Raw genomic sequence first — 27,424 nt, 5'->3', positions numbered from 1 at the left:
AACTGGCTCTGTAGACCGGACTGACCTTGAACTAGCAGAGCTCTGCCTGCCTCTGCCTCCCAAGTGCTGCCTATACTTTTCCATTTTTAAAAATTAATTAATTAATTTTTAAATTTTATGTGCATTGTATGTCTGTGGGTGTCAGATTTTAGAGTTACAGACAGTTGTGAGCTGCCATGTGGGTGCTGGGAATTGAACCCAGGTCCTCTAGAAGAACAGTCACTGCCCCCAACTGCTAAGCCATCTCTCCAGCCCCTTAAAGTGTTTTTTACAAGTACATCATTATCAAAAATTTCAGTGTTGAAGTGGACAGGACTACATGCAGTCGTTTCTTCCCTAGCAGCTAAGCAATTTGCTCCAACAAGGAATCACAGCATGTAGGTACAGTGTTCAAGGAGCAGCAATCAATTACCATGCAAAGGCTCAGTCTAAGCCGCCCACTTACCCAAGTGGACACTTAGTTCTTTGAGCCTCAACTCTAGATGGCATCCACTCTTACCAGAGAACTTCTAACACATCTCTGCAGTTTTTAATCTCTTTCCCCTTGTTGGCCCAGGTTTAACCAAGTGTCTGTTCCAGAGCAGGTCCTAAGTAAGTTTTCTAAGTCAGCAAGGCTTCTGAGTACTATTTTTTTCTATTTCCCAGCTCTAACAATTAATGTGGTAAACAGAAATTTTACATCTACCAACCAGTGAAATATCTATTTTAGGTGAAATATCTCAAAGGAAAGAAAATAAACAAAACTAGTATGTAACTAGGTGACTCATTAGAGAATGAGGAATATACTTATGACTCACCAGCTATCAATAAATCATTTGACCACAATGACTAATACAAAGAAAAATAAAGTTAAACACATGTATTTGTGCACAGAATAAGCTGTTTTCAGAATCAAAACAGCTTGATGTTTAAGGTAAAAGGAGTGATGGTGAATAAGCATCGAGAGCAATACATAATTTTAACTTTAAAAACCACCAAAGAGAGGTTGGGGGATCTCTGAATTCAAAGTAAGACGCAGCTACATAGCAAGTTCCAGGCCAGCCTCAAACAAGACCCACACCCAAACCACTAGCCCTATTAGCTATAGTTCTTTGAGCTTGTTGCTATAAGCTCAGTCTTAAACCTCAAAAACTTGCATTTATATTAACTGCTGTCCTCTATAACATCGAATACTGAAAGGCTTCCCGGGCACTTTACCAAAAATAAATAAATCTGACTGTATAAGACTTAACTGTGGGGGCTGGAGTGATGGCTTAGCGGTTAAGAGCACCATCTGCTCTTCCAGAGGTCCTGAGTTCAATTCCCAGCAACCACATGGTGGCTCACAGCCATCTATCATGAGATCTGGTGCCCTCTTCTGGTGTATATGTAGGCAGAACACTGTATACGTAATAAATAAATAAATCTTAAAAAAAAAAAGTTAACTGCAAGCCAGGCAGGATGACGACACCTGTAATCCCAGCACTAGGGAGGAAGAGGCAGGTGGATCTCTGTGAGTTTGAATCCAGCCTGGTCTACAGAGTGAGTCCAAGACAGCTAGGGCTACAGAGAGAAACCCTGTTTCTTAATTTTAACCAAATACAAATTACTCTGTAACTTTTAAATGACACTGAATTAAGAAAAAGTTTGACTTCCTGCTCAACTCTTTCAAAGAATCAGGTGACAAGGTAAAGTGAGGTCTAAAGCACAGCCTTGCATAAGAGAACATCCTCTGCTTACAGAGAAATTTCATTTACAGAAAGACCATCAACCATTTCAGACACTCAATTAACATTCTAGCCTTAAAATCCCTATGGAGTCAGATGTGACAACTTCCCTGTGTAATTCATGCGGTTGCTTCATTTTTCTATTCATTCAGTCACAAGAAAATTGATCTTTCCAACAGATTGATTAAAATGATCTGCTCAAGCATCCTACGGCACTGAATCTAATTAGTGAACGAACTTTTGGGTGCGAATATTGATAAACTAGATGATCTCAGGACACGTTTTCCTCCATGTTAAAGGGCAGTGTTTTGGGTACCCCCCCAAAAATTCAAAAGCTCAAAATTAGCAATACATTTTAGTCAATAAAGTGAAAGACAAGAAGCTCAGATTTAATATCTAAAGTAAATGCTAAGATCATTATCTACTTAAGATATTAAAAAGGACCTTGAATTTTGCCTTTTAAGTGATTAGGAAACCCCAGCTGGAACTATCTGATTTGGTATTTTTAATAGTGGAGTCCTAGCTTTTCTCCACCTGGTAAAAGGCCAAGGGGAATAGGGTTAAACGTAGGGCTGTATGGAATTAACATATAAATGCCATTCTTTCTCCCACTGTCCTGTATAAGAGTTCATGTTTTATTGTCCAGTGGCCTTGGGCTGCAGTCTTCAAAATGGAAACACCTAAAGAGCCAACAATGTTCAGGTGCTCTTTCTGCAGTAAAATCAGCCACAAGCATTTCATATGTAAAAACTGACCCAGGAGAGAATGAAAATCAAGTGAAGATTAAAAGTAGCTTTTTCCTCATACACATATTTTTGGGTATTATTTTCTAAACCAGATTCTGGCAGAACTGTTAGCTGGCCCACTCCCTAAGCAGCTGGTTTCTCCCAAACAATGTGCTACAAAATACTCTTTTCAATCACTTCATTTTTCAATGACCCTCACATTTTTATGTCAGCTGAAATCATAAGTACGCTTTCCTTTTATTTAAGCACAACCTCCAGAACTGGTTTAGAAGCTGGTCATGTGCTGTTTTGATCTTAATAAGCAGCCACTGCATATTTTGCAGAACTCACTGTTTCCCAATTTTTTTTTCTTGTGTTATAAATTAAAGGATAAAAAGGAAAGAGTCTCAAGAATTCTATTAACTATTGAAAGTACTCAAGTCTGTAAGTCTTAAATCTTGAGTGCCACTAACTAGGCCCAGCTGAGGGACAGACCCTGTCACACTTCACCCGATGCCCTCAGTGTGAGATAAGCACCACTCAGAGCAAAGACCTTACAGGTAAGAGGAAGCAGCAGCAGCAGAGGGTAAGGGAGTTGTCTAGGTGAGGAGCAGGATGATGGGGAGCAACGCAGGAAGAGTTCTAAGATCACAATGATGGAGCAGTAGCGTTATTTCTACTCAATTCCCAAAACGTTGAAGCCATCTTCCACTCCTATTATTTTCCTCATTTTCACATGGGAGTAGTTAGTTAGCAGACAGGTAAGACCTTTTCCAAGAAGACAATTTTAATGTGACACTTGTTCAAGAACAATGTTGACAAGATAATTTTGGGGTGTCTATGCTAGGCATCACTGATAAAAAACACAAGGCCAAAGACCCCAGTGGTACTATGGGTGAGCTCAAACATGAAACATTTGGACCACATGCCCTGTGGCCTGAGTTATTAGCCATACCCACTTGCACTTGATGGCCTACCTTCCCTCCAATTCCAGGCTACTTCCATAACTACTTACAGTAGCATAAGCTACATCTCTTTCTCAAAAAAACAAAAACAAAAACAAAATAAAAACAGATATTTTTTAAGGCAAAGTACCATATTTACTATTTGTGTATTTATTAACTACCCAACATTTGTAAAATTGTTCAACCTACCTTTAAAAAGTCAAATTCTTACCTTTTAAAACTGTGCTATTAGCCTTATTCATAATAGCCAGAACATGGAAACAGCCTAAGTGTCCATCAGTAGAAGAATGGATAAAGAAACTGTGGTACATTTACACTGTGGAATACTACTCAGCTATTAAAAACAAGGAATTCCTGAAATTTGTGGACAAATGGATTGAACTAGAAATGATCATGAGTGAGTTAACCCAGAAGCAGAAAGACTCAAATGGTATATACTCACTTATATCTGCATATTAGCCCAAGGGGCATGTCCCACGAAAGCCTTCACTTACCAGGAAACTGAGACAGAGGGGAGGACATACTATTGGGACTCTAGATGAGAGAAGCATGGGAGAATGGCAAAGTAGAAGGATCCAGAGGGTCCTAGAAACCTTCAAGTAGAACATTATGATAGGCAGATTTGGGCCCAGGGGTCCCGCTCAAACTAAGGCACCAGCCAAGGACAATACAGGCGGTAAACCTTAAACCCCTACCCAGATCTAGCCAATGGACAGAACACTCTCCACAGTAGAGTGGAGAGTGGGATATTACTTTCTCACATACTCTGGTGCCTCACCTTTGACCATGTCCCCTGGAGGGGGAGACCTGGTGGCACTCAGAGGACGGACAGTAGGTTACCAAGAAGAGACTTGATACCCTATGAGCATATACAGGGGGAGGTAATCCCCCTCAGGAACAGTCATAGGGGAGGGCAATAAGGGGAAAATGGGAGGGAGGGAAGAATGGGAAGATACAAGGGATGGGATAACCACTGAGATGTAACAAGAATAAATTAATAAAGGAAAAAAATATTGATGGAAAAAAAATAAAATAAAATGAAACTGTGCTATTGATTAGTTTCACATTAACCTCACTACCCCATAAGCCATGATCTTATCGTACAATTCACGTTCATTTTAAGGGGTGTGGATGTCACACAACAGAACTGACAATGTCTTAAGTCCCACTTTAGAAAAAAATGTAATTTTGGGCTAGAGAGATGGCTCAGCTGTTAAGAGTACTGACTGTTGTTGGTCCAGAGGACCTGGGTTCAATTCCCAGTACCCACATGGCAGCTCACAACTGTCTATAACTCCAGGATCTGATAACCTCATACAACTTGCAGGCAAAGCATCAATGCACATATTTTTTTTTAAATTTAAAAACAACAACAACAACAACCCCCCCCCCCCCCCGTAATTTAAAAGGATGCTAATATCTGAATGCACCCGGAACACTTGCTCTAGGGGGAAGATAGAACAATTTAGGAGGTTTTTGCTTGTACAGCTGTGCAACAAATACTTGCAAGGCAGTACAGAGAACCAGACCAGTCAGCCAGCAGACACTCTGTCTTACGGAAGCTTAGCAAAAGGCAAACCATTACTTTGAATTCTAAGTCCACAGTTGCATTTTCCCCAGTAGTCACATTACTACACAGCTGCCTCACTAGCTGATTCTGCACATCAGTCCTCACAATGGGAGAGAGAGGAATTGTAAAGTACATTGCTGAAGGCCATCCTGGAAGAACAAAGGCCAAGGCCTTAACAAAAGTATGTGGGATTATTAGATCTACTTGGTAACATTAAGGTTTCATGTTTACAACTATTAAATTTTTTTATTCCTGAAATTATACACACAGTGACTGTCACTGTAAACAAACTCAGTCACAACTCCTTTTCTTCCATTGTTTTTGCAGCATGCTTTTGAACAAGATGGTGAGTGCCTGGGAAGGCGCTTATGCTTTATAAAAGAAACAAACCCATTAGTATTAATGCTAGAAAACTTAATTCCTCCTTTGGAACTGTCTTTTGTATCAGTGAATTAAATATATTTTCCTTTACTGTGTAAATCAGAGTTCTAATGCTGTGACAAAATATTTAACATAATAACTTAAAGGACTCTGCAGTGGGTTTCAGCGTCCAGGCCACTCTGGTGGGAAGGGCTTCTCCAGGCGGTTGTCTCCCCCAGTCTGTCTCCTCTACAAACGCCTGTACTGTAAGGTGTTTGCCTCATCTAGAAATGGGCTTCACTTATTTCCTGGTTCTTTACGTCAAAGACTAAGCATGTCAGTTACTACACAATTTTATACATGTATATGTTTTAATCTTGGTTTTGGAGACAAAGTCTCACTGTGTAGGCCTACAACTTATTGTGTAGGCCAGGCTGGCCTTGAACTCAAGAGATCTACCTGCCTCTGCCTCCTGAGTTCTGGGATTAAAGGCGCATGTCACTCACCAAGCCTCACATGATAATTATATTTTTGGAAGCTTCCCTCTGATTTGGCTCTGAATAACTTAAGAGACAGTGTCTAACAAGGAGACTTACACTGTGGAGGGCTTTGAGCTAACACCATGAAGAAGCAAATTGATACAGAGGCTACAAAGTGAGCTTTTGTAAAACCTTGGTTAAAAAAAAAAAACAACAAAACCCCCGTTCCCCGCCCCCAAAAAACCCCTCAGTTATTTTAATCCTATATTTCCTTTGTCAAAGAGACAGAGACAGAGACTCCAAACCAAACCAATGCTATAACTCATCTGGAGTCTGCACCAATGTTCTTAAGAAAACTGTCTTATCAACAACCCAAACAACTACCAGTTATCACCGTGAGACTTAGTCACAAGAATCCTCATTTCTTACAAGGTAACAAAAGCCATCAATACACCTACTATTAATTGTGCTGGCTTATCTTCTTTTTTTTTTTTTCCAGACAGGGTTTCTCTGTGTAGCCCTGGCTGTCCTGGACTAGCTTTGTGGATTAGGCTGACTCTGCCTCCCAATGCTGAGACTAAAGGTGTGCGCCACCACGCCCGGCTCAGCTGACTTAATTCTTTAACATAGCAAAAGTGCCAAAAGTTATGCAATTATATATAATCTAAGTACAAAACTGGCTACGTCACTTGTATATAACTAAAGGCTTTAAACTGCAATAGCTTACCTTTCCCCACACATCACTAACTGTATAAAGTCTAATTTTTAACACACATTAAATAATAGATACATCCTTTAAAAAATATTCAACTGTTGGGTGGTGGCGGCACATGCTTTTAATCCCAGCACTCGGGAGGCAGAGGCAATAGGATCTCTTGGAGTTCGAGGCCAGCCTGGTCTATAGAGTTCCAGGACAGCCAGGGCTATGTGGAGAAACAATTAAAAACAAGAAACCAAAACCAAAACAAATATCCTACAGTTTAACTGTTAAGAATGCATGCTGTCTAAAGCTTGATTGAGTTCTACTTCATAAACTATAGATATAGAATTATCTACATCCTCTGTTTAAAATAAGATCCATTTCTTGCATTTGTGAAAAGGTAAATGCCCATGGGGTCAGAGGACAACCACGGGATCACTGCTCCAAACTCATCAAGCACTGTTTTGAGAAAGGGCCCCTCATTACTCAGGGTCTTGCCTAGTACAACAGGCTGATCTGCGCGCCTCAGGGATCCTGCTGTCTCTGCCTTCCTAGAGTTGGTATATTAAGAATACACCATCATGCCTGGCTTTTCTCAGTGGGTTCTGGGGAATGAACTTAGGTATTCTCCAGGGACTTTATCAACCAGCCAGCCTAATTAACCAGGACCCAGAAGGGCTTGTGGAGATTAAACACCAACCAAGGAGCATGCATAGACTGGACCCTAGGACTCCTATACAGATGTAGGCGACTGGCAGCTCGGGCTTCACGTGGGTCCCCTAGTAAGGGGAGTGGGGGCTGCCTCTGACACGGATTCTGTTGCCTGCTTTTTGATCAGGCCATAAGGAAAGAGGGTGTGCTCAGTCCTGCTGTGACTTCATGTGCTGGGGTTTGTTGGGGAGGCTCCCCTTTTCTGAGGAGTAGGGGAGGTAGGGAAAAGAGGGTGGGACTGGGAGGAGGAGAGGAGGAAGGGGGATATGGCCAGGATGTAAAGTGAATAAATAATAATAATAATAAAAGAATTTTAAGAAAAAGCCACGGGGGGGGGAAAAAAAGAAAGAAAAGAAAAGAAAGAAAGAAAAATCATTCTTGACCATGACTTCTACAACAGAAGCCTGGCCTCTCTTCAATTTATAAATACAGGACGTTGGTAAACTGCATTCTGTTTGGGAGACTACTTGTAAGTACTTCTACCAGCTAGTTAAGTTATGGCTGACAGGTCAATTACTTGTTCAATTACCAGGAATGCCTCAAAGGTCCAAACAATGTGAATTCTTTTTTGTTAGCTATCACATATACTGACTGCCCATAATCAGTGAGGCCCCTGAATGAATACTAAGAGTCAATGGATTTTCTTTTAAGACAGAGTTTCTCTGTGTAGCCTTGGCTGTTTTGGTACTCACCCTGCGAACAGGCTGGCCTCAAACTCAGAGATCCACTTGCCTCTGCATCCTGAGTGCTGGGATTAAAGGAGTGGTGCCACCCCCACTCAGCTAGGGTTAATGGATTTTCAAAAGACTTTACAACTACAGTATTTTCTTTAAAAATCTAATACTGTAGTTATAACAACTTAACAGAAGAAGTATGTGTTATGTAAAACCATCAGTATCATTTATTAGTTTTCCCAGAACTAAAAAATATATAAAAGGCAAAAATCCATAGATCTTTTTGTCTGAGGTTGATTTTTATCTAGTTTACCTAGTACTATTTTAAGTATATTAAATATAATTTATCATGGCCATCTGTTATATCCATGGCCATCTTTTCCATTTGTACAGAAGGTTTTCTACATAGATACAGCTTATCTTTAGGGACCAGAGCCATTAATTTAGGTGTGGACACACTGACCCTAGATGCTGGGTGGAAAAAGTAGTTCACAAGCACTCAAGCCTGTGAAAACAAACAAACGTCATGACCAGAGAGGTGACTTGAGTGGTCTCTGACAGCAGGCCTAAGACCAAGGAAGAGGTAGGGGCTACCACACTAATAGAACTAACTACTAAGTTTACCAGTGAGCTATGAAATTCACAGCGCTGAATTTTTAAAACATAAATACAGGTATTACTATGCAATAATAAAACTGATCTAAGTAAATCTCTAAACCAAACCCAGCTGCTGAGCACTCGACCATCTCGGGGCAGCAGGTGAATCTCTGTGAGTTCAAGGCCAGCCTGGTCTACAGAGTGAGTCCAGGACAGTCAAGGCTACACAGAGAAACCCTGTCTGGAAAAACCAAAAAAGTAAAGATCTTCCATGCATTCCCCATGTCTCTTTTAATCATTTTCATGGGAATACTAAATTAAGAAGAACATGCTAACAAAATGGCAACATTATGAACCATAAACAAAACTCTCATTATCTTAGAATCAGAGCACGCAACCACCCTTCTTTCCTATCTCAATGTTGTCCTGCTTAATGCAAGCCAAACAAAACAATGTGCTTCTTTAGAGCTCTGAGCCAGACAGCAATTCCGTTGCAGCTAGGGAAAAAGCAAGTTTTATCTCCTTTTTCCCCTCTTTGGTGTCAAAGTTAAAAGTTGCAACACTGTTAATACATGCCTGACTTCCTTCATAAGAAAACCATCTGCAAAAACAATTGTCTTATTTTATGTACTTTTATTAGTTAGAAAACTTGTTGCTCATTATGCAAATCTCAAAGGGGTGGGGGAAGGGAGGGAACAAAGCTCTGCAAACAGCAAAATCAAGTCGCTGGGCCCTGTTGAGGATGCCAGGCTCTTTGTTGCTCTACTTGAAAGTAATGTGACTTGTCTGTGAAGAGTGCAGCTTCAGCACTTCCAAATGAATCACAAGCCTGTGCTCCATATTTTCTCCTTTGTGAGTTTAATGTATTCAAGCAACACTGAACTGACAATTTAAATAACTACATTTTTAAACAAACGAAGCATTGATGTTAATGTATGAAAATGGTCCAAACCCCTGGGAGTCTTGGTTCCCACCATTGTTTATTCTGACAACAGGATATAATTGCTTACTTACTTGGCAGCAAATTTAACCATCTGCTTGCTCGCGTGGTCTCCCACCGCCACAAGAGCCTGGACATTAAACTGCTGCTGCCTCAGGACTAAGAAGCACTGTTTCCCTGCAAGAGACAAAGAGACCACAGCAAGTTAGGGACATATTATTTCAGAGTATACAAATGAAGATGCTTCTCTACTGTAAGGTTAGGTAAAACTGTACACACCCACCAGGTATTTGCATATGTTCATCTATCAGCTTCCAAACCCAAAAGACCCACATTCAACACCAGTTTCTATGACAACAGAAAGTGCATTTGACAGGTTTCTTTTGAGAACATAGGTAAATAAATCAAGAATTTAAAGATGAGACACATAAACCTAGAAGGTTATTCTGTAACATTAAGCAAATTACAAGTTATTTCAGATGACTTGCACCATTAAACCAATCACTTCTATATTCTACAGGCAAAGACACTGAGCTAATGACCATGGAAACTTCAATCATGCAATCACAAAAGTGCTAATGAAGTGTTTACTAGTCAGAACACAAGTGCTCTTTGGGGTGGTCCGTCTACAGAGGTCTTTCTACCGAAGGACATTTTAAAGAGCACATACATTAACACGCTAGCTCCTTTCCATTCTATTTTCCCAGGCCCTTGTCCTTTGCAATAGTCCCACATTTTAGAACCTCAAGCAATTTTACTTCTGTCAGTAAAATGCCATTTTTAAAAAAGTCCTATAGTTTTATATTTTCTCATGTTCTGATCTCTTGCTTCTCTTCCTTTCATATAGAGCTGTATTTTTCCCCCAAGACAGGGTTTCTCTGTGTAGCCCTGGATGTCCTGAAACTTGCTCTGTAGACCAGGCTGGCCTCAAATTCACAGCAATCTGCCTGCCTTTGCCTCCCAAATGCTGGGATTAAAGGCGTGCAGCACCACGTTTCGCTAATTTCTTACTTTTTTTTTTTTTAAGATTTATTTATGTATTTATTAGTATGCAGTGTTTTGCCTGCATGTGTGCCCACACACCAGAAGAGGGCACCAGATCTCATTATAGATGGTTGTGAGCCACCACATGGTTGCTGGGAATTGAACTCAGGACCTTTGGAAGAGCAGTCTGTGCTCTTAACCTCTGAGCCATCTCTCCAGCCCCTCATTTCTTATTCTTAACCTGAAAAATATTACTAATGCATCCTTATGCCATCTATCTCTCTTACTCCAAAACAGGTCACTTTTAAGTATCTGATCAAATTTTAGAAAACTATTTCTTCATAAAAATGAATTAATCTTTCCAAGACTACTTTTCTCATCAGATTGTCTAATAAGATATCCCAAGGGTATGATTTTTTTATTATTCTTTTTTACTAAGTTAGCCTTGCCAAAACAAAAAACAAGAAAACCCAACCAACCAACCAAACACACAGCTGGAAGCAGACAGGTACTACTTTCAACACATAGTATTTTCAAATGTGAGCCGGAGTGCAATCATGAAGTTAAAGAAGATAGCTTAGCCAAGCATGGCAGTACACGCCTTTGAACCTAGCACTCTGGAGGCACAGGTAGGCAGGTCTCTGTGAGTTTGACACCAGCCTGGTCTACATAACAATAATAACATTTTTAAGAATTAAAAAGGCAGGTTGCAAGGAAAGTGTCAATGGATAGAATTTATTGACTCTGCAGTCACATAACTGACAAATTTTTATCATGAAAAGACACTACGGTTCCGTGTTTCACAATGATTTAAACAAAACTAAACAAATTCAAAGCCACTTAACGTATTGTTTGATAAAAATTATCTCCGAAACTTGCACGTGATCAAAATGACATTATCTAAGTATATTACGACAGAACCCACAGCTGGACCCTGTCCTACTGAGAACACAATGTAGTAAGAACCAGAAGATGGTGTACTTATATAAGCCACTGCAGGCTCAGAGGAAACGGCATTTCAGCTGCTGTGGTAGTCCAGACAGACGCAGCCCAGTCCTCAGCACTGTAAAGCTACTTAACAATAAGCACAGCGGTAAAGCAGTACAAAAGACTGAGCGAATGGAGTTATGAGGAGCTCACAAATGGTCAGCACTACCAGCACTAAGGATTCACACTCCACCTAATGGTTTCATTAAAGACTTTGATACCTGGTTTTTTGTTTGTTTGGGTAGGTGGGTGGATTTTCCAAGTCAGGGTTTTCTGTGTAGCCCTGGCTGTCCAGGAACCCCCTCTGTGGACTAGGGATGGGCCTGGGATTGAAAGTGTGGACCACTGCTGTCCCGGCAACTTTGAATTAGGAAGGCCAGGGATCATATCCTATTACTTCTACAAAGTGGTCTCATGGGAAAACTATTAAACCACTGTAGGTCTCTATTCTTCATCACAAAATGGAATATGCCTATGTAGACACATGTGGCGGCCAGAGGCTGATATCAGGTTGTTTTCCCTCAATACCACTCCCTCCCCATATATATATATGTGCGTGTGTGCTTGTAAGTTGGAGGGCACCCAGTAGGAATTGGTTCTCTTCTAGTGTGGATTTCCCAGGATATAACTCAGGTGGTAAGGCAAGGCTAGTAAGGCTCTTACCCACCAAGCCATCCCGCTGGCTGTCCATCTTATTTTTGAGGCAGTTTCTGAGCCCAAAGCTTGCCATTTTGACTCTACTGGCTGGCCAGCAAGCTTGGAGGAATCCACCTGCCTTCACCTCCCTCATCTCAGGGCTGGAGTTACAGGTGCACACCGCAGTGTCTGGCTTTTAAGGATGGGTTCTAGAGACCTGAACTCAGGATCTTATGCTTAGGCAATAAGCATCTTATCTACTGAGTAGCCTCTCTAGGCCAGAAAATATTTTTTTCTTTCCTCTTCTTCCTCCTTCTTCTCCTCCTTTTATATTACACAATCACAAACAAGGTACAGAAGGAAAGGTAGGGAAGAAAACAAAACACATTCAAGATGCCACCCTTGGGGTATGGAATTTAACAGACAGAGTAAGGAGAATGTAGGAAAGTCTAGATTTAACACAGAAGGACACAAACATCCCAAGATCTCACACATCTGTAATTAAAGAGAAACTATGAAGGGGCAAAGTATTAGGAGAAAAAAGAAAAAAGAAAAGTCAGGCGTGGTAGTGTGCTGCTTACCTTTAATCCTAGCACTCTGGAGGCAGAGGCAGGTGGACCTGAGTTTGAGGCCTGCCTGGCCTCCAAAGCAAGTCCAGGACAGCCAAGGCTACACAGAGGAACCCGGTCATGAAAGGAAGGAGGGATTGAAGTAGTGAGAAAAGTCCCTGGCACACTCTCTTCTAATCCTAGAGTATACAGAGTATACCAGCACAGAAGAAGAGTATACAGAGTATACCAGCACAGAAGCTACCACATCTTTGAAACAAGAACTAAGAGACTCTAAACAAAATCCAGCAAAGTAGAAAAAACAGAATAAGGCTGGGTGTGGTGGTAGACACCTATAATCCCAGAGCTTTGAAGGTAAATAAGAAAATCCAGTCACATGGTTGAAGTTGAGCCCCTCCTGGGGCTACATGAGATCGTATCTCCAAAAATAGTAACAAAACCCTATCAAACAAAAAAGCCACCCCAACCAGCCAGGCTCAGAGACACAGGCGATGGCTGTGATTCTGAGGTCAGCCTGGTCTATAAAGTGAGTCCAGGACAGCCAGGGCAACTCAGAGAAAACCTGTGTCAGAAAAATACAAAAAACAAACAAAACAAAAGCAAAAAACCTCAAGCCCCCAACCAACCAAAACAAAGAAACAAAATAAAGAGGGACAAAGTACTTCACTGGTAGAGCACTACTTGCTCCAAAAAGAAGCACTAAGACTGAGTACTGAATTATACAGTAAAAGAAGAACTGCTATCTTTAAAATGGCAGGACAGGAGCTGGACAGACAGCTCAGGAGCTCAGACCACTGGCTGCTTTTTTCAGAGAATCCAAGCTTGAGTCCTACCACCCACATGACAACTCAAAACTATAACTCCAGCTCTTGGGAACCCGAACAACAGTTAAAAGGATTAATATATAAAGTGCTTAAAGATTTATAAGATAAGAACATTGAATTGTCCCCCCATCCTCCCCCCCCTAAAAAAAAGAAAAAAGAAAAGAAGTCACTGGGCATAGTGAGGCATGCCTTTCCTAGTACTTAGGAGGCAGATGTAGACAATCTCTGAGTTCAGGGCCAGCCTGGGCTATAAAGTGAGTTCTAGGACAGCAAGGGATGCACCAAGAAACCCTGTACTGAAAAACAACAAAGTTAATTATAAGGAACAGGATGCTACTGACTATAAGGTTAACAGAAGTTGAAGTAAATGATGGCAATATATTATTTCTCACATGAGCAAATTCCTTTTAAAAAAGAATATCCAACGTTCAGTAGAGTTAACTAAAAAGCATCCCACTGTAACTGGCAAAAGTAAACTGGACCAATGGGTTTTTTTTGAGACAGGGTTTCTCTGTGTAGCCTTGGATGTCCTGGACTTTCTCTGTAGACCAGGCTGGCCTTGAACTCAGAGATCTGCTGGACTCTGACTCCCTGAGTGCTGGGGTTGAAGGTGTGAGCCACTATACCCAGCTGTTTGTTTTTTGAAACAAGGTTTCTTCTGTGTAGCTTTGGCTGTCCTGGAACTCACTCTGCGTACTAGGCTGGCCTTGAACTCAGAGTTCTGCCTGCCTCTGCTACCTCAGTGCTGGGATTAAAGGTGGTGTGCCTCTATCACCTGGCTCAATAAATACATTTCTTAGGATGTATGTTAAGGAAACTAAATATGGAAAAAGTCATAATGAGAAAGACATTTATAACATTACTACTCACATAGAAGAATGAAAGTTCTGTTATCACTCATTTCATGTTTGTAGGCTTCATTAGCACAGCAGGTCTACATTCAATTCCTGTGCCACAGTCTCTAAGCTTCTCTGTGAAAGTGTTTCTAAATACTACAGCTTTAAAAACAGTCTGCTCAGAGGGATTCTGAGAACCCACAACAGAAAAGCACTGGTGTCTTGGCACAGAACTGTCCACTCAAACTACCTCCATCAGTACTTATGAGAGCAAGTTCTTGCCGTGTGCTAACAAACACAACCGTCCATTCTTTGGTTGTGGCAGTGACACTGAGGGCCATGATTTACTTAGTTCGGTGTTTTATGAAGCATTGCCTTACACAGAGAACCCGGAGCAGAACACACCATCCTTCTGCATAAAGTTAAAAAGTAACAGTATGGTTTGAGTGTGGTGAGTGTGTGTGTGTGTGTGTGTGTGTGTGTGTGTGTGTGTGTGTGTGTGTGTGTATTACACATGCCTAGGTTTAAGCTCCAGCACTACAAACAATACACAATAAATCACTCAGTGAGTACCTATATGCTCAGACATGGAAAGGTCAAAGTGTGGGTTATAAAATTGAATATTATAAAACTGTTGACTCAAACACACTGTTCACACTCAGGGTCATGAAAATCAGTCCGAAATATTTATGGTTGTTATCTTACTTATTTCTGACTTAATTTCATATTGTTTGAGTTTGTGAAATAAGCTATTATTTCTGTAATGAAGAAAACAAATTAAGAATATTGTAGACAGAGGATTACTAAGGCTTGGCTGCTCCTAGCCCAGCTGAGAAAGTGTGAGCAATCCCACCCTCAAGGGAGCAGTGAGAGGGAGAACACCTGGTGCCTTCTTTTGGCCTCTGTCAACAGTGAACAGATACTTACATAAATATATACATAGAAATCAATCTTTTAAAAGATATTGGAAATGATATAAAACTAAATGCTGTTACATAGTATGAAAGAAAAAAAATCAGATTTATCTTAAAACAATTTCAAACTATCATTTCCAATTTTCTCTTTTTCCAAGTCAGTCTACATGCCTGGCTGGTCTCAAACTGGAATCCCTATTTTACTGGATCAGAGATCTCAACTTGACTGATGTGTTTAAAAGCGGAACAGAGAAGCTAGAGAGACGGCTCAGTGGTTAAGAGTTTGTAATGAGAGTTCCATTCCCAGCATCCATATCTGGCAACTCAGAACTATGTGTAATTGCTAGGAATCTAAATGCCCCTGGCCTCCAAGGGCACCTGCACCCAAAAACCACATAATTAAAAAGAAAAGAAAGACACACACACACACACACACACACACACACACACACACACACACACACACACAAACCTAAGAGACATGGAAGAGATCTGTAAGAGGGGAAGGGAATAGGTCTGAAGGGAAGTCTTGGCTAGGGCTTACATGGGCATACATTCATTTTACCTTTCCATTAGCTAAATAAAGTTGGGGCTGGACAGATGGCTCAGCAGGCTAAGAACACTTGTGCTTTCAGAAGAACAGAGTTCAGTTTCTAGCACTCCTGTTAGGCAGCTTAATAAAATAAAATAATCTTAAAAGAAAAAAGAAAAAAGGAGGGGGAAAAAAACCCACCAGGCATAGTGGTATACATCTTTAAGCCTAGCAAAGGGAGGTTCAGTTCTGTGAGCTCTAGGCCAGCCTGGTCTTCATAGAGTTCCAGGCAGCCAGGACTACAAGGAAAGACCCTGCCTTCAAAAAAAATGAGCAAAAATAAAATAAAATAGAAAAGAGGTACCAGAGCTAGACACAATGGCTCACACTTGTAATCCAATATTCATGTGCACATACCTACACAAATACATACAATAAAATAAATCTTTAATAATTAAAAGAGAGAGAAAAAAAAAGATTCTCAGTCTTAATAAGAAAAAGACTGTAGACTACAATGTGATTATCTGTTGGTAGAATAAATGGCCCAAACTTTCACCAATGTAAAACTATCAGTACACTTCTCAAAGTCCAACATCAAAATTCATTTACCTAAAATTTTGGTATTAGAATGGACAAATTCTTTTTCTTTTTTTAAAATTATTTTTTATTAATTTATTCATATTACATCTCAATTGTTAGCCCTTCCCTTGTATCTTTCTATTCCTCCCTCCCTCCCACTTCCCCCTTTCTCCCCTCCCCTATGTCTGTGATTGAGAGAGACCTCCTCCCCCTATATATGCTCTTAGAGTATCGAGTCTCTTCTTGGTAACTTGCTATCCTTCCTCTGGGTGCCGCCAGGCCTCCCCATCTAGGGGATGTGGTCAGAAAAGGGGCACCAGAGTCTGTGTGAGAGTCGGATCTCCCTCTCCACTCAACGGTGGAGAATATCCTGTTCGTCGGCTAGGTCTGGGTAGAGGTTCGAAGTTTACTGCCTATATTCTCCTTGGCTGGTGCCTTAGTTTGAGGAGGACCCCAGGACCCAGATCCGCCTGTCATAAAGTTCTTCTTGTAGGTTTCCAGGACCCTGTAGATCCTTCTATTTCCTTATTCTTCCATGCTACTCTCTCCTAAAGTCTCAATAGGATGTCCTCTCCTCTGACCCACTTTCCTGGTAAGTAAAGTTTTTCATGGGACGTATCCCTTGGATTAGTGTCTCGATATAAGTGAGTATATACCGTTTGTCTCTTTTTGCTTCTGGGTGAACTCATTCATTATGAAAATTTCTAGTTCAATCCATTTGTCCACAAATTTTGGGAATTCCTTGTTTTTAATAGCTGAGTAGTTAGAATGGACAAATTCTTAATAGTAATTAACGGTACTGGGAGGCATGGGTACAGAATGTCAGAATTTTTAAAATTATAGGCATATATTAATCTGTAATAAAATGCTTTAACACACAATTTTACGAAATGTTGTACCACATTAAATAAACTTTTGGAGAGACAAAGATGTCTTAGCTTGGGGTTGGAGACATGGCTCAGTGGTTAAGAGCACTGACTGCTCTTCCAGAGGTCTTGAGTTCAATTTGCAACAACTACATACTGGCTCAGAACCATCTATAGTGGGTAGGATCTGATTTCCTCTTCTGTCATGCAGGCATACATGCAGATAGAACACTCATATACATAAATAAATAAATCTTTGAAAAGTTTTTTTTAAAAAAGATGTCATAGCTTTTTAAATTCTGTTCATATTCTACCAATTACTATGAGACTGGGTAAGCACCTTTATCCTTCTTCATAAAGTGAATTAGCAATATCTGTTCTGCCTACTTCACATACCTATAGGCATGATTAAATCTGAAAAGCAGGAAGATATATAAGTGTCATTAAATTTTTAGAAAATGCTGAAGAGCAGGCCAAGACCATCTGTTGAGGCCTGCTCCTCTTGGGTAGTGTAACTATACATATTTTTACTTCAGGCCCACCAGCCCCATCATCTCAGCTTGTTGCCGATATAAAAGAATCTCCACACAAGGTCAGGTTGACCACAAACTATGTTTATGATCAACCTACCCTATGGCCGTATTGATCAGCAGAAATTCCCCAACCGCAAGCACAGCTGCCCCCAACTACCAGGCACACTTTCAAGGTTAGCTAGACCTTAGAAGTTAGAAGTTAGGAGTGTGTGCGTACTGCCTCTGCTCAGGACCCAAGCTCTGTTCCCAGCACATTAAGCAGTCAAATGCCTGTGACTCCAACCCCAGGAGATCTAATGTTCTCTTCTGGACTCTGCGGGCACCTGCCCTCATACATACACACACCAAAATAAAGACATACATGCAGGCAAAACACTCATACACATTAGGTTGCTTTTTTTTTTAAACAGATCAAAAGAGTTAGAACCGCCGGGCGTGGTGGCGCACGCCTTTAATCCCAGCACTCGGGAGGCAGAGGCAGGCGGATCGCTGTGAGTTCAAGGCCAGCCTGGACTACAAAGAGAGTCCAGGACAGCCAAGGTTACACAGAGAAACCCTGTCTCGAAAAACCAAAAAAAAAAAAAAAAGTTAGAACCACTAAGCCAATCTTACCTTTTGCTCTGCTTGTATGAACTCTTGCACGGACCCAAACAATATCATCAGCCTTTTGTATTGTCAGGTCCTTAACTCGAACCAAAACTCTATCTGTAATATACAGTAAAGCAATTTTAAAAAGCAGATTTAGTCACAATTATTAGTCGGATAGACAGCTTAAAATTTGGCATCACCTTAGTAACTCTCTTCGACAATGGATTTCCTTCTATGCACTCTGCCTCCTTTATGAACTGTACTTCCTAAATATAACTCTCTACGATCTTCACTGCCACTATTGCCACTATCTTAAATCAAGCTACTACTGTCTCAGGCCTAAACTTCAGTAATAGGCTCCTAATTTCTCTCTTTCTAATACAGTCTATACTGTAGTCATAATTTACACTGCAAATCTGCTGAACATTTCAATGCCTTTAAACGGCCAAGTACAATGCAGCCTCACCTGTCCTGGCCAAAGCTAACAGGATGATTGATCTGTATACATGCTGTGAAAATGGCCATATGACGTAAATAGGTTAGTAATAAACTCTAAGCATTATGCGCCCTACCATTAAACAACATACTATATCTATCGAATCTCCCAAATAGAAAAATGGTTACGAAGCCACTATTATGTAGAAATGGTGTTATGAAATAACATTCAGAAGTCATTCTTATTGTTTTAAACATATACTAATTTGATTAGAGAACAGTTTGGCTATGAAGTGAAAACACCAATAAATGATAATATGAAGAGTAATGCCTTTGAGAATGCTCAAAAAATCAAATTATAAATGTATGCTACCTACTTTGTCTAAATATATTAGTCTCACAATGCAAAGATGCAGCTGTGGCACGCCTTTAATTCTAGCAATCAAGAACAAAGGCAGGCAGACCTCTATGAGTTCAAGGCCAGCCTGGTCTACAATGTGAGTTTCAGGACAGCCAGGACCACACAGAGAGACCCTGTTTCAACAATTGTAGGTAATTTGAAAATGCCAAGATCTTGGTGGACGCTGGTTAAATCAGCACACAGAAGTATAGAAGGTCAGAAGTTAAAGGTCATTCTCGGCTACACAAGAGTTCAGGACCAGTAGAGACAGTGTTATGAAATAACATTCAGAAATAAGTCCTAAGTTTGGGTATTAAGTAAAAACAGCAATAAATGACGCAATACACATGACTCTGTCTCAAAAACAAAAATTAGAAAAATGAGGCAGGCGGTGATGGCACATGCCTTTAATCCCAGCACTCAGGAGGCAGAGGCAGGTGGATCTCTGTGAGTTCGAGGCCAGCCTGGTCTACAAAGCGAGTCCAGGAAAGCCAAGGCTACACAGAGAAACCTTGTCTCAAAAAACAAAACAAAAATTAGAAAAATGTCTTCTCCAGATTAGAAACTCCAAACTGACAATGTTTACAGAGTGAGGTAACATCTACTGGCTTATGAATGACATTTAAACTTTTCAGAGTTATTCCTTTGGAGTATTGACTTTATTGCTTTAATTTTAGATCCCATTTTAAACTTCATTAAGTATTCTCCTAGAATTACAAAGAAGACACCAACCTGGTTTTTCTTGTGACTGTATCATAGAGGATACCCCATATCTCTCTTTAGCATAATCCTAGAAAAAAAAAGTGTTTTTTTTTTCGGTAATATAACTTTTCATTTAAACACATAATACAAGCATCTAGAACTATAACTACATTTGTATTAATTTTCAAAAACGTTATTAATTTGAACTCAGCCATTTTAAATTATGGAAATAGAAAAGCACCCAATTATATATACATATAATATATGCACGGATGTATCATGCATAATAGCACTCTCAGGTATAATTTACACACACGCATAAAATGCATCGTAACTGCCTTATTCAAAGAGAAGATTACTCTGCTTCAAAGGAGAGATAAACATGTCCGTGAAGGGAGTAGGATGAAGTCCTACAGTTACAGGAAGAGATGTTCAAAGAGGACCAGTGCGTTGGGTAAGGTTTCTGAGCACCAGATGTGCGGTTCTTAGAAATCGGAGCTGTTGGCTATAAGCTAACTAACAACAACTTTCCTTCTGTAGAATGTGATCAGAAGATTCTCCTGCTTCCTACTTCTAAAACCCAGCCTTACAATAACAGATGACATGAGTTCAACAATGGCAGTAATATCAGCTTTCATGTTATAAAGTTAGGAACAGGAGCCTCCGTTCAGGCCATGAACTGCACTTAGGATAAGCGGTCTTTCATTTCATCTTACGCTACAATGTCTACCTTATATTATATTCATTCTTATTCCCACACTACTTACAAAGGGGCACTGATAATTCACATGATTACACACACCAACGCGCAAAAATAATTCCCTTAGATTTTTGTCACGTAGTTTTGGACGATCTGTCTGGAACAGCTTCTGTTCTTCTCCATTATCTTGTTGACATTCTCTCTTTTTTTTTTTTTTAACAAATATACCGAAATATAACATATTATGTGGCTTACTAAGCAATCATTTGAATGTTAATAAAATAATTTAAAGAGAAATAACACCTGGACCACACTAGAAAGACACTGTCACATAATGAAATCTGAAGTCATAATAAATAGGTGACAGTGTGTGAACCAAAGGGGAAAGAAGTGTTATCTTTTCTACTTAGTATTCGCATTTCAGATTTAAATATTAATTTAATACTCTGAGTTATGAGGTAGTTACCACAATTGCTGAATTCTTCCACCAAAAAATTAGGAGCCAAAGATTAAGGCTTAAGTATTACTATAATACACCTAACTTGGAGGGTTTCAACTTTTGATTTCTGAGAAGTGCTAAAGGCTTATCTCTGAGAACTGCATTACCCACCTCACCGGGTCACTGAGAAAGGAAATTAAAGAAACATCTGTTCACAGCTGTCACAAGGAAAACTCATTTACATACGCTGGCAGCCAGTTTTTGCAGAGGGCTGTCATGACTTGCCAGAACATTCTGAGTGCTAAGAGGATATCGATTAGTAGTACTTTATCAAAAACTTCCAAGGACTGGAGTGATATGTTACGTGCAGGACGTGCTATATAACCTAGGGAGGCTCCATTGACCTCCACCGTAGTTACTTCCGGTTCGCTGAGCGTGACACGCTGACACGCTCACCCGTCCCCCACCCCGCTTCCAGGAACATGTTTCTTCTAGGCCAGGGTTCCCAAGAAAAACAGTTCTAAGTTGTTCGGGCCGCGCGCTCAGGTGGGCTGCGGCGCGACACCCCAAGCCGGGGCCTGCAGGTAAAATGCTGACAGGAGCTCCCAAGACTGCGCCCCGATCACCCAACTCCCCCCCTTCAGCGCGCTCCCAGACCCGGGGAAGGAGGAAACCCACTTCCGCCGCGTCCACGATCTCCCGCGGCTTCTCCTGACCCTTACGGCTGGCGTTGGCGCTGGGCATCAGGACACTGGACTTGGGGAGTGGATACCACCCTCCCTCGCAGGCTTCCGTAGGACAAGCTAAAAAATCGTCTCCCTCCCACACCGTTTTGCCCTCCTAGCCCTTGTTTCAAGCACCGAGATTCCGCGTGGAGCCGACGCTTCGGAAATATCGCGAGAGCAACGTCGCAGATCCCGAGCGCCGTCGCCAGCTCCTCCCTCCGCCCCGCCCATAATGGAGCAAAGGGAGTTACCCAGAAGTGGGTGTGGTTTCGTAGGTTTGGCTCTGAGCTATCTTTCCTGTGCAGTCTCTCCGCTTACCTACCTCTTGTTTTAACTTCATTCCCATTAATTGTCTTCCCCTAAACTCCCTCTTTTAAATTTTATTTTAATTAATTAATTTAAAGACAGGGTCTGTGTAGTGCTGGTTGGCCTAGAACTCACAGAGATCCTCCTGCCTCTGCTCCCTGAATGCGAAGATAAAGGGAGTGAAACACCATTATGGGCTTGCTTTGTTTACTTATTTATTCACTTTGATATGGGGTGGGTAATCGCTGTGTCCTTCTTTTAAACACAGACCCTTGTCAAAGCATCTCTGCAAACTCAGGACTGGATCTCTGCTTTTGGACATTAGTGCCTTCACAGCCCTATGGAGGCACATCCCGTGGGTCGGAGGATGCTCTGGGCAAGCCAGCCTTTTATGAGGGAAGACAGAATACAGGGCTCCTAAGGCAGGATGAGCTGCGAGTGTAAAAGCGATAACCTACAGGTTTTCCTTAACATGTTGCATTGTTAAAGGCAACGCATAATGTTGGTTGTCTAGTGGATGAGCCTCTCCAAGTTAGACTTTTAAAATGGCTCCTTGCTGTGAGTTTGAGGCCAGCCTGCTCTACAAAGTGAGTCTAGGACAACTAAGACAATACAGAGAAACCCCGCCTCAAAAAACAAACAAACAAACAAACAAACAAAAGCCATTGTTTTATTGAATATGGGGATTGGTGTTATAGGTCTGCAATTACAGCAGTCAGGAAGCAGAGGCAGGAGAGTGAGGCCAGCCTCATTGGCATAGTGAAACCTGTGTGAAGGACTGTAAGCTTTGTCACAGGTGAAAGCAGTCTTGGCGGGCTTTGCTCTTGGACACACCACGGATGCTCCCTGAGATTAACCTTGAGATAGACTGGGTGCAGCCATCCTGGGGCTGGAATTCAGGAAGAGGACAGAGGGTCTCCACCTGGACTGTTATGTTTCTAATCAACCCTCGATAGGAGGAGGAGACCGGTCCTTGCACGTGAGAGACAGGCAGGTGGAGAGGATGAGAGGGCCAGCAGGTTCAGACCGGTCTTGAGCGCACGTGGGATCGGGAAGAGGCCAGAGACACCTAGGGACCCATCCCGTGGAACGGATACCAGAAGGTTCACTCTTGTTTCCCTTTAACCTTATTTCCCTCTTGTGTAAAGTAGTGGGTTGTATAATAAAGTTTAATTGTTAAGAAACAGAGCCAACAGAAACCCTGTCTCAAAACAACAACCCAAATAAAAAGTCTGTGGGACGAAATTTGAAGACTTGATTGCATACTACTTCCCTTGCTGAACATCAAGTTTCAGCTGTCTGTAGTATCTTAACTTAGCATAAAATATCAAACTCAATACTTGTTAAAAGATTCAAGTGGACACCGCTCCCTCCCGCCTCCTACTTCATCCCTTCAAACGAAAGATCTCTGGGACTGACTTTATTTAGGTCTTGAAATGCGATACTGAAATAGACCTGGTGGCACTGGTGTGTGTAGTTTACTGTGTAATTGTAGGTAGGAAAATATTGTCCACTTTATTGATTGATGACTATAAGTATCTGTTTTTGTGCTAGGCATTATATAAAACATTGGCAAGACAGCACTTGGGAGGCAGAGGCAGGAGGATCTCTTGTGAGTTTGAGGCCAGCCTGGTCTGCAGAGAGAGTTCCAGGACAACTAGAGCTGTTACACATATAAACCCTGTCTCAAAAAACAAACAAACAAACAAACAAAAAATCACACACACGCAAAACATTGGCAATAAAATGATTACTGATGGTTACTGATGGTACATGTTCTTAGCTCTGGTCAGGACCGTAGGCTAATCTTCCATCTTGATGCAAGCTGGCTGCCTAGAAGAGACGCTTTGTTGTTGTTATTATTATTATTTTTTTTAAAGATAGTTTCTCTGTTGTTATTTTTTGAGATAGTTTCTCTGTGTAGCTTTGCCTGTCCTGGACTCACTTTGTAGGCTGGCCTCGAACTCACAGAGATCCACCCGCCTCTGCCTCCTGAGTGCTGGGATTAAAGGCTGTGCCACCAACATCTGGCAGAAAAGACACATTTTAATACTATGCTCCTGTTTGCTCACAACAGGAGAATTTATTCATTCCTTAGGGAACGGTATTGAATACTTATGATCAATAACACATTCCATTATACTCAAACAATTCCAACTCAGAAAGCATCTGTAAATTTGCTTCATATTTTTAAAAGAAGTATTTATTCCCTCAGGCTTAGTCCTATGAACTGATTGACAGAAGTCAGAATATAAATCCTGTTTCTCTGTGTAGCCTTGGCCATCCTGGACTCACTTTGTAGACCAGGCTGGCCTCGAACTCACAGCGATCCGCCTGCTTCTGCCTCCCGAGTGCTGGGATTAAAGGCGTGCGCCACCATGCCTGGCTCATGTACTTCTTTTTGTTTGTTTGTTTGTTTGTTGTTTTCTCACATATTTCTTACTATGACCCTTTTTTGCCTTGATAGAGTACTCATAACTTTGAAGGAATGATGTAAAAAAGTGTAAGAAATATCAATTCTGACTTTTTAAAAACCAAATACTATAAAACTGATGTTTAGGATAAGGAATTCAAATCTTTTTATCTTCCCCTCCTTGTAAGACTTTTATGAATTTTTTTTTTTAATCCTCCCCACCAGTAAAACACTTTTACACAAAAAGCCCCATTCTCTGTTCTAGAAACCTGATGGCCTGGAACAGGGACGCTTTTCCCCTTGGAGCAGTGACCCCTTCCCTTTCCCCTTCCCATTTCCTCTCTCATTTCCTGTGCACCAATTTTTTTCAGACTAGCCAAGTGAGTATTACCTAAAATTACATGGATATTACCTAAAATTACACTTAAAAGTCCTATAGAATTTGCCTTTATGGTTTTTACAGGTAGCTCTTTGTCTTAGGGTTTTATTGCTGTGAGGGAACTCTTATAAAGGGAAACATTCAGTTGGGGCTGACTCACAGTTCAGAGCTTCTGTCCATTGTCATCACGGCGGGAAGCATGACAGCGCACAGGCAGACATGGTGCTGGAGAAGGAGCTCAGAGTTCTACATCTGGGTTGGCAGGCAGTAGGAAAAGCGTGATGCTGGGGTTGGCTTGAACACCTGAAACTTCAAAGCCCACCCTCAGTGACGCACTTACTCCAAGAAGGCCAGACCTACTCCAACACGGCCATACCTCCAATAATGCCACTCACTATGAGTCTACAGGGGCCATTTGTGTCAGTCTGGATGGAGCCCAGGGGCCATTTTTTTTTTCCCTTTGGCACCAATGTGCACAGGTGCTGGAATGAAGCTTACCTAGGGGTGTGGGCTCTGCAGGGAGATTAACCCTCACGGGGTAAATCTAATGCTGTTTGGCAAACAGATATTACTCATATCCAATAGTACTCAGAATTTGTGTGTTTAAAGTTCATGTAACGGTTGCTATTTTTGTAATATGGTTGTTGCTTCTGCTCACAGAGGTGAAATAACTTTGGATGCCATTAATCGTTTATTATATGCCTTTTCCTTCCTAGGACTCCTATAATAACTAAGAACTGATGGTGGTCTTGCTTATACTAGAAAATGCTCTTAATAATTTTGCAATTTTTGGAATATTAATAATGTTACTATTGTGGAACTTTTATAAACCACAGGATCAGGGTATTGTGGAATGACATCATCAAATAATTAAATGGTATATTTTAAAAATAAAAAGGAGAGGTGGGTGAGGTGGCTCATACCTGTAATCTGCTGGAAGGCAGAGACAGGTGGACTGCCGTGAGTTCCAGGCCAATCTGGGCCACAAAGTAAATCCAAGACAGCCAAGGCTATATGGAAAAACTATTTTGAAAAACCAACAAATGAGCCGGGCATGGTGGTGCACACCTTTAAGCCCAGCACACAGGAGGCAGAGGCAGGTGGATTGCTGTGAGTTTGAGGCCAGCCTGGTCTACAAAGTGAGTCCAGGACAGCCAAGGCTACACAGAGAAACCCTGTCTCAAAAAACCAAAAACCAAAAACCAAAAAAAAAAAAAAAAAGAACCCCCCCCAAAGAAACTCAAAACAAAACCAACAAATGAATGAATGAATGATGAATATGTGAAGGGGCTATGACCCCCCACCTAAATCTCTACACATTATACCAAATTTAACTATGCTAACTTTACATTTCTTCACAATAAAGGATAATGGTTCTTCTGCTGCCACAAAGCAGTTTTGCCCTAAAGAAGACATGGCTTAAAGTATATGTTAAATGGAAAGATCTAGAAACTATTCAGTGGGAAAACCCCAGTGTTCTATTAACATCAGGGCAAGGTCATGCTTATGTCTTTCCAGAAAATGAACGAAGTCCCATATGGCTCCCACTATGGTGCGTCTGGCCAGGACAACATCCCAGAGACCACCAGACAAATGAAATGTGCAAAAGTGGATGACAAACCCATCAGAAGGAGACAGATATCTCTAGAGAAAGAGGAAGCTAATAACCTGCAGAGACATCAAGACTTCAAACCGTGAACCCAAGACCTTGGGGAAGCAAGGACATAATTCTACTAACCCAAAAATGATATGTTTGTTATACGTATTGACTATATTACATCTTTATTCTCAGCTTGTCAATGCAGAATTTAAATGCTTTTTGTCAGGGGCGGATAGAGGGCACACTTGTAATAGGAGACAGTATGGTGTGTTATTTTGCCATTGTTTTTAGGCTTGTTTTGGTTTTTTGAGACAATGGTTTTTTCTATGTATGGCCTTGGCTTTCCTAGACTTGTCTTGAACTCACAGAGATCCACCTGCCTCCCTGAGTGCTGCGATTACAGGCACTGCCTGTTTTTAGGCTCCCCTCCTTTCCCCCAAGACAGGATTTTTCTGTGTAGCCTTGGCTATCCTGGACTTGCTTTAATAGATGAGGCTGGCCTTGAACTCGGGGTGATCATTAACAGTCCCAGGAATGATTACTGGAATACAAAGAGAGGTTTCAAAAATGGCCTCTATGATTAATAAATCTACTAATGAAGGAGAGAAACCTGTTTTTTAGGATCCCAAGCTCCTGCACGAGGTGGTTGCTCTTCTTACTAATATCACAGCAAAAAATATTAGCAGAAATTAATCAAGCAATGGATGAATTGAAAACCAGTTTCATAAGATAGAGCTACTATAAATTATTTGTTGCTTAAGTATAATCTTGGTTGTTAACACTTTCTTGATATGTATTGCTGTAATTGTCAGATTTTTCTCATACTATCAACGGTCAAATTAATTATCTCCATAAGGATAAGCAAAATATCTCAAGTGACCTTTGGATGGCCATTATGGTTAAGATAGCTTCCCTTTCCTTGATCCGCTATTCTTATATATTGTTATTCGTGTCTGCATTAGAGTAGCCATGCAGCAATGCAGTCAACCTTGGCCTCTATTACAGCCACGATTTTCTCTTTAACAAATGTTTTAAAAATGTGTGCGGGAC

At 41.0% G+C, this 27,424-nt stretch overlaps 1 protein-coding gene across 1 annotated transcript in view; it reads right to left on the bottom strand.

Moving 5' to 3' along the window:
- The window catches only part of DARS1 (aspartyl-tRNA synthetase 1), a 52,238-nt gene extending 30,367 nt beyond the window's left edge, over positions 1 to 21,871 (bottom strand). The window contains exons 1-4 of the mRNA XM_084793239.1: positions 21,630 to 21,871; positions 19,843 to 19,900; positions 18,300 to 18,392; positions 9,502 to 9,604 (exon numbers count right to left, since the gene is read on the bottom strand). Coding sequence (XP_084649365.1) covers positions 9,502 to 9,604; positions 18,300 to 18,392; positions 19,843 to 19,900; positions 21,630 to 21,695 — 320 coding nt within the window. The 5' untranslated portion in view covers positions 21,696 to 21,871. The remainder of the gene's footprint in view (positions 1 to 9,501; positions 9,605 to 18,299; positions 18,393 to 19,842; positions 19,901 to 21,629) is intronic.
- Positions 21,872 to 27,424: the final 5,553 nt, after the last annotated feature.

Source organism: Acomys minous (genome assembly GCF_964271855.1).
Source record: "Acomys minous genome assembly, chromosome: 1".
NCBI lineage: Eukaryota > Metazoa > Chordata > Mammalia > Rodentia > Muridae > Acomys > Acomys minous.
This window is presented reverse-complemented; position numbering and strand designations above follow the sequence as displayed.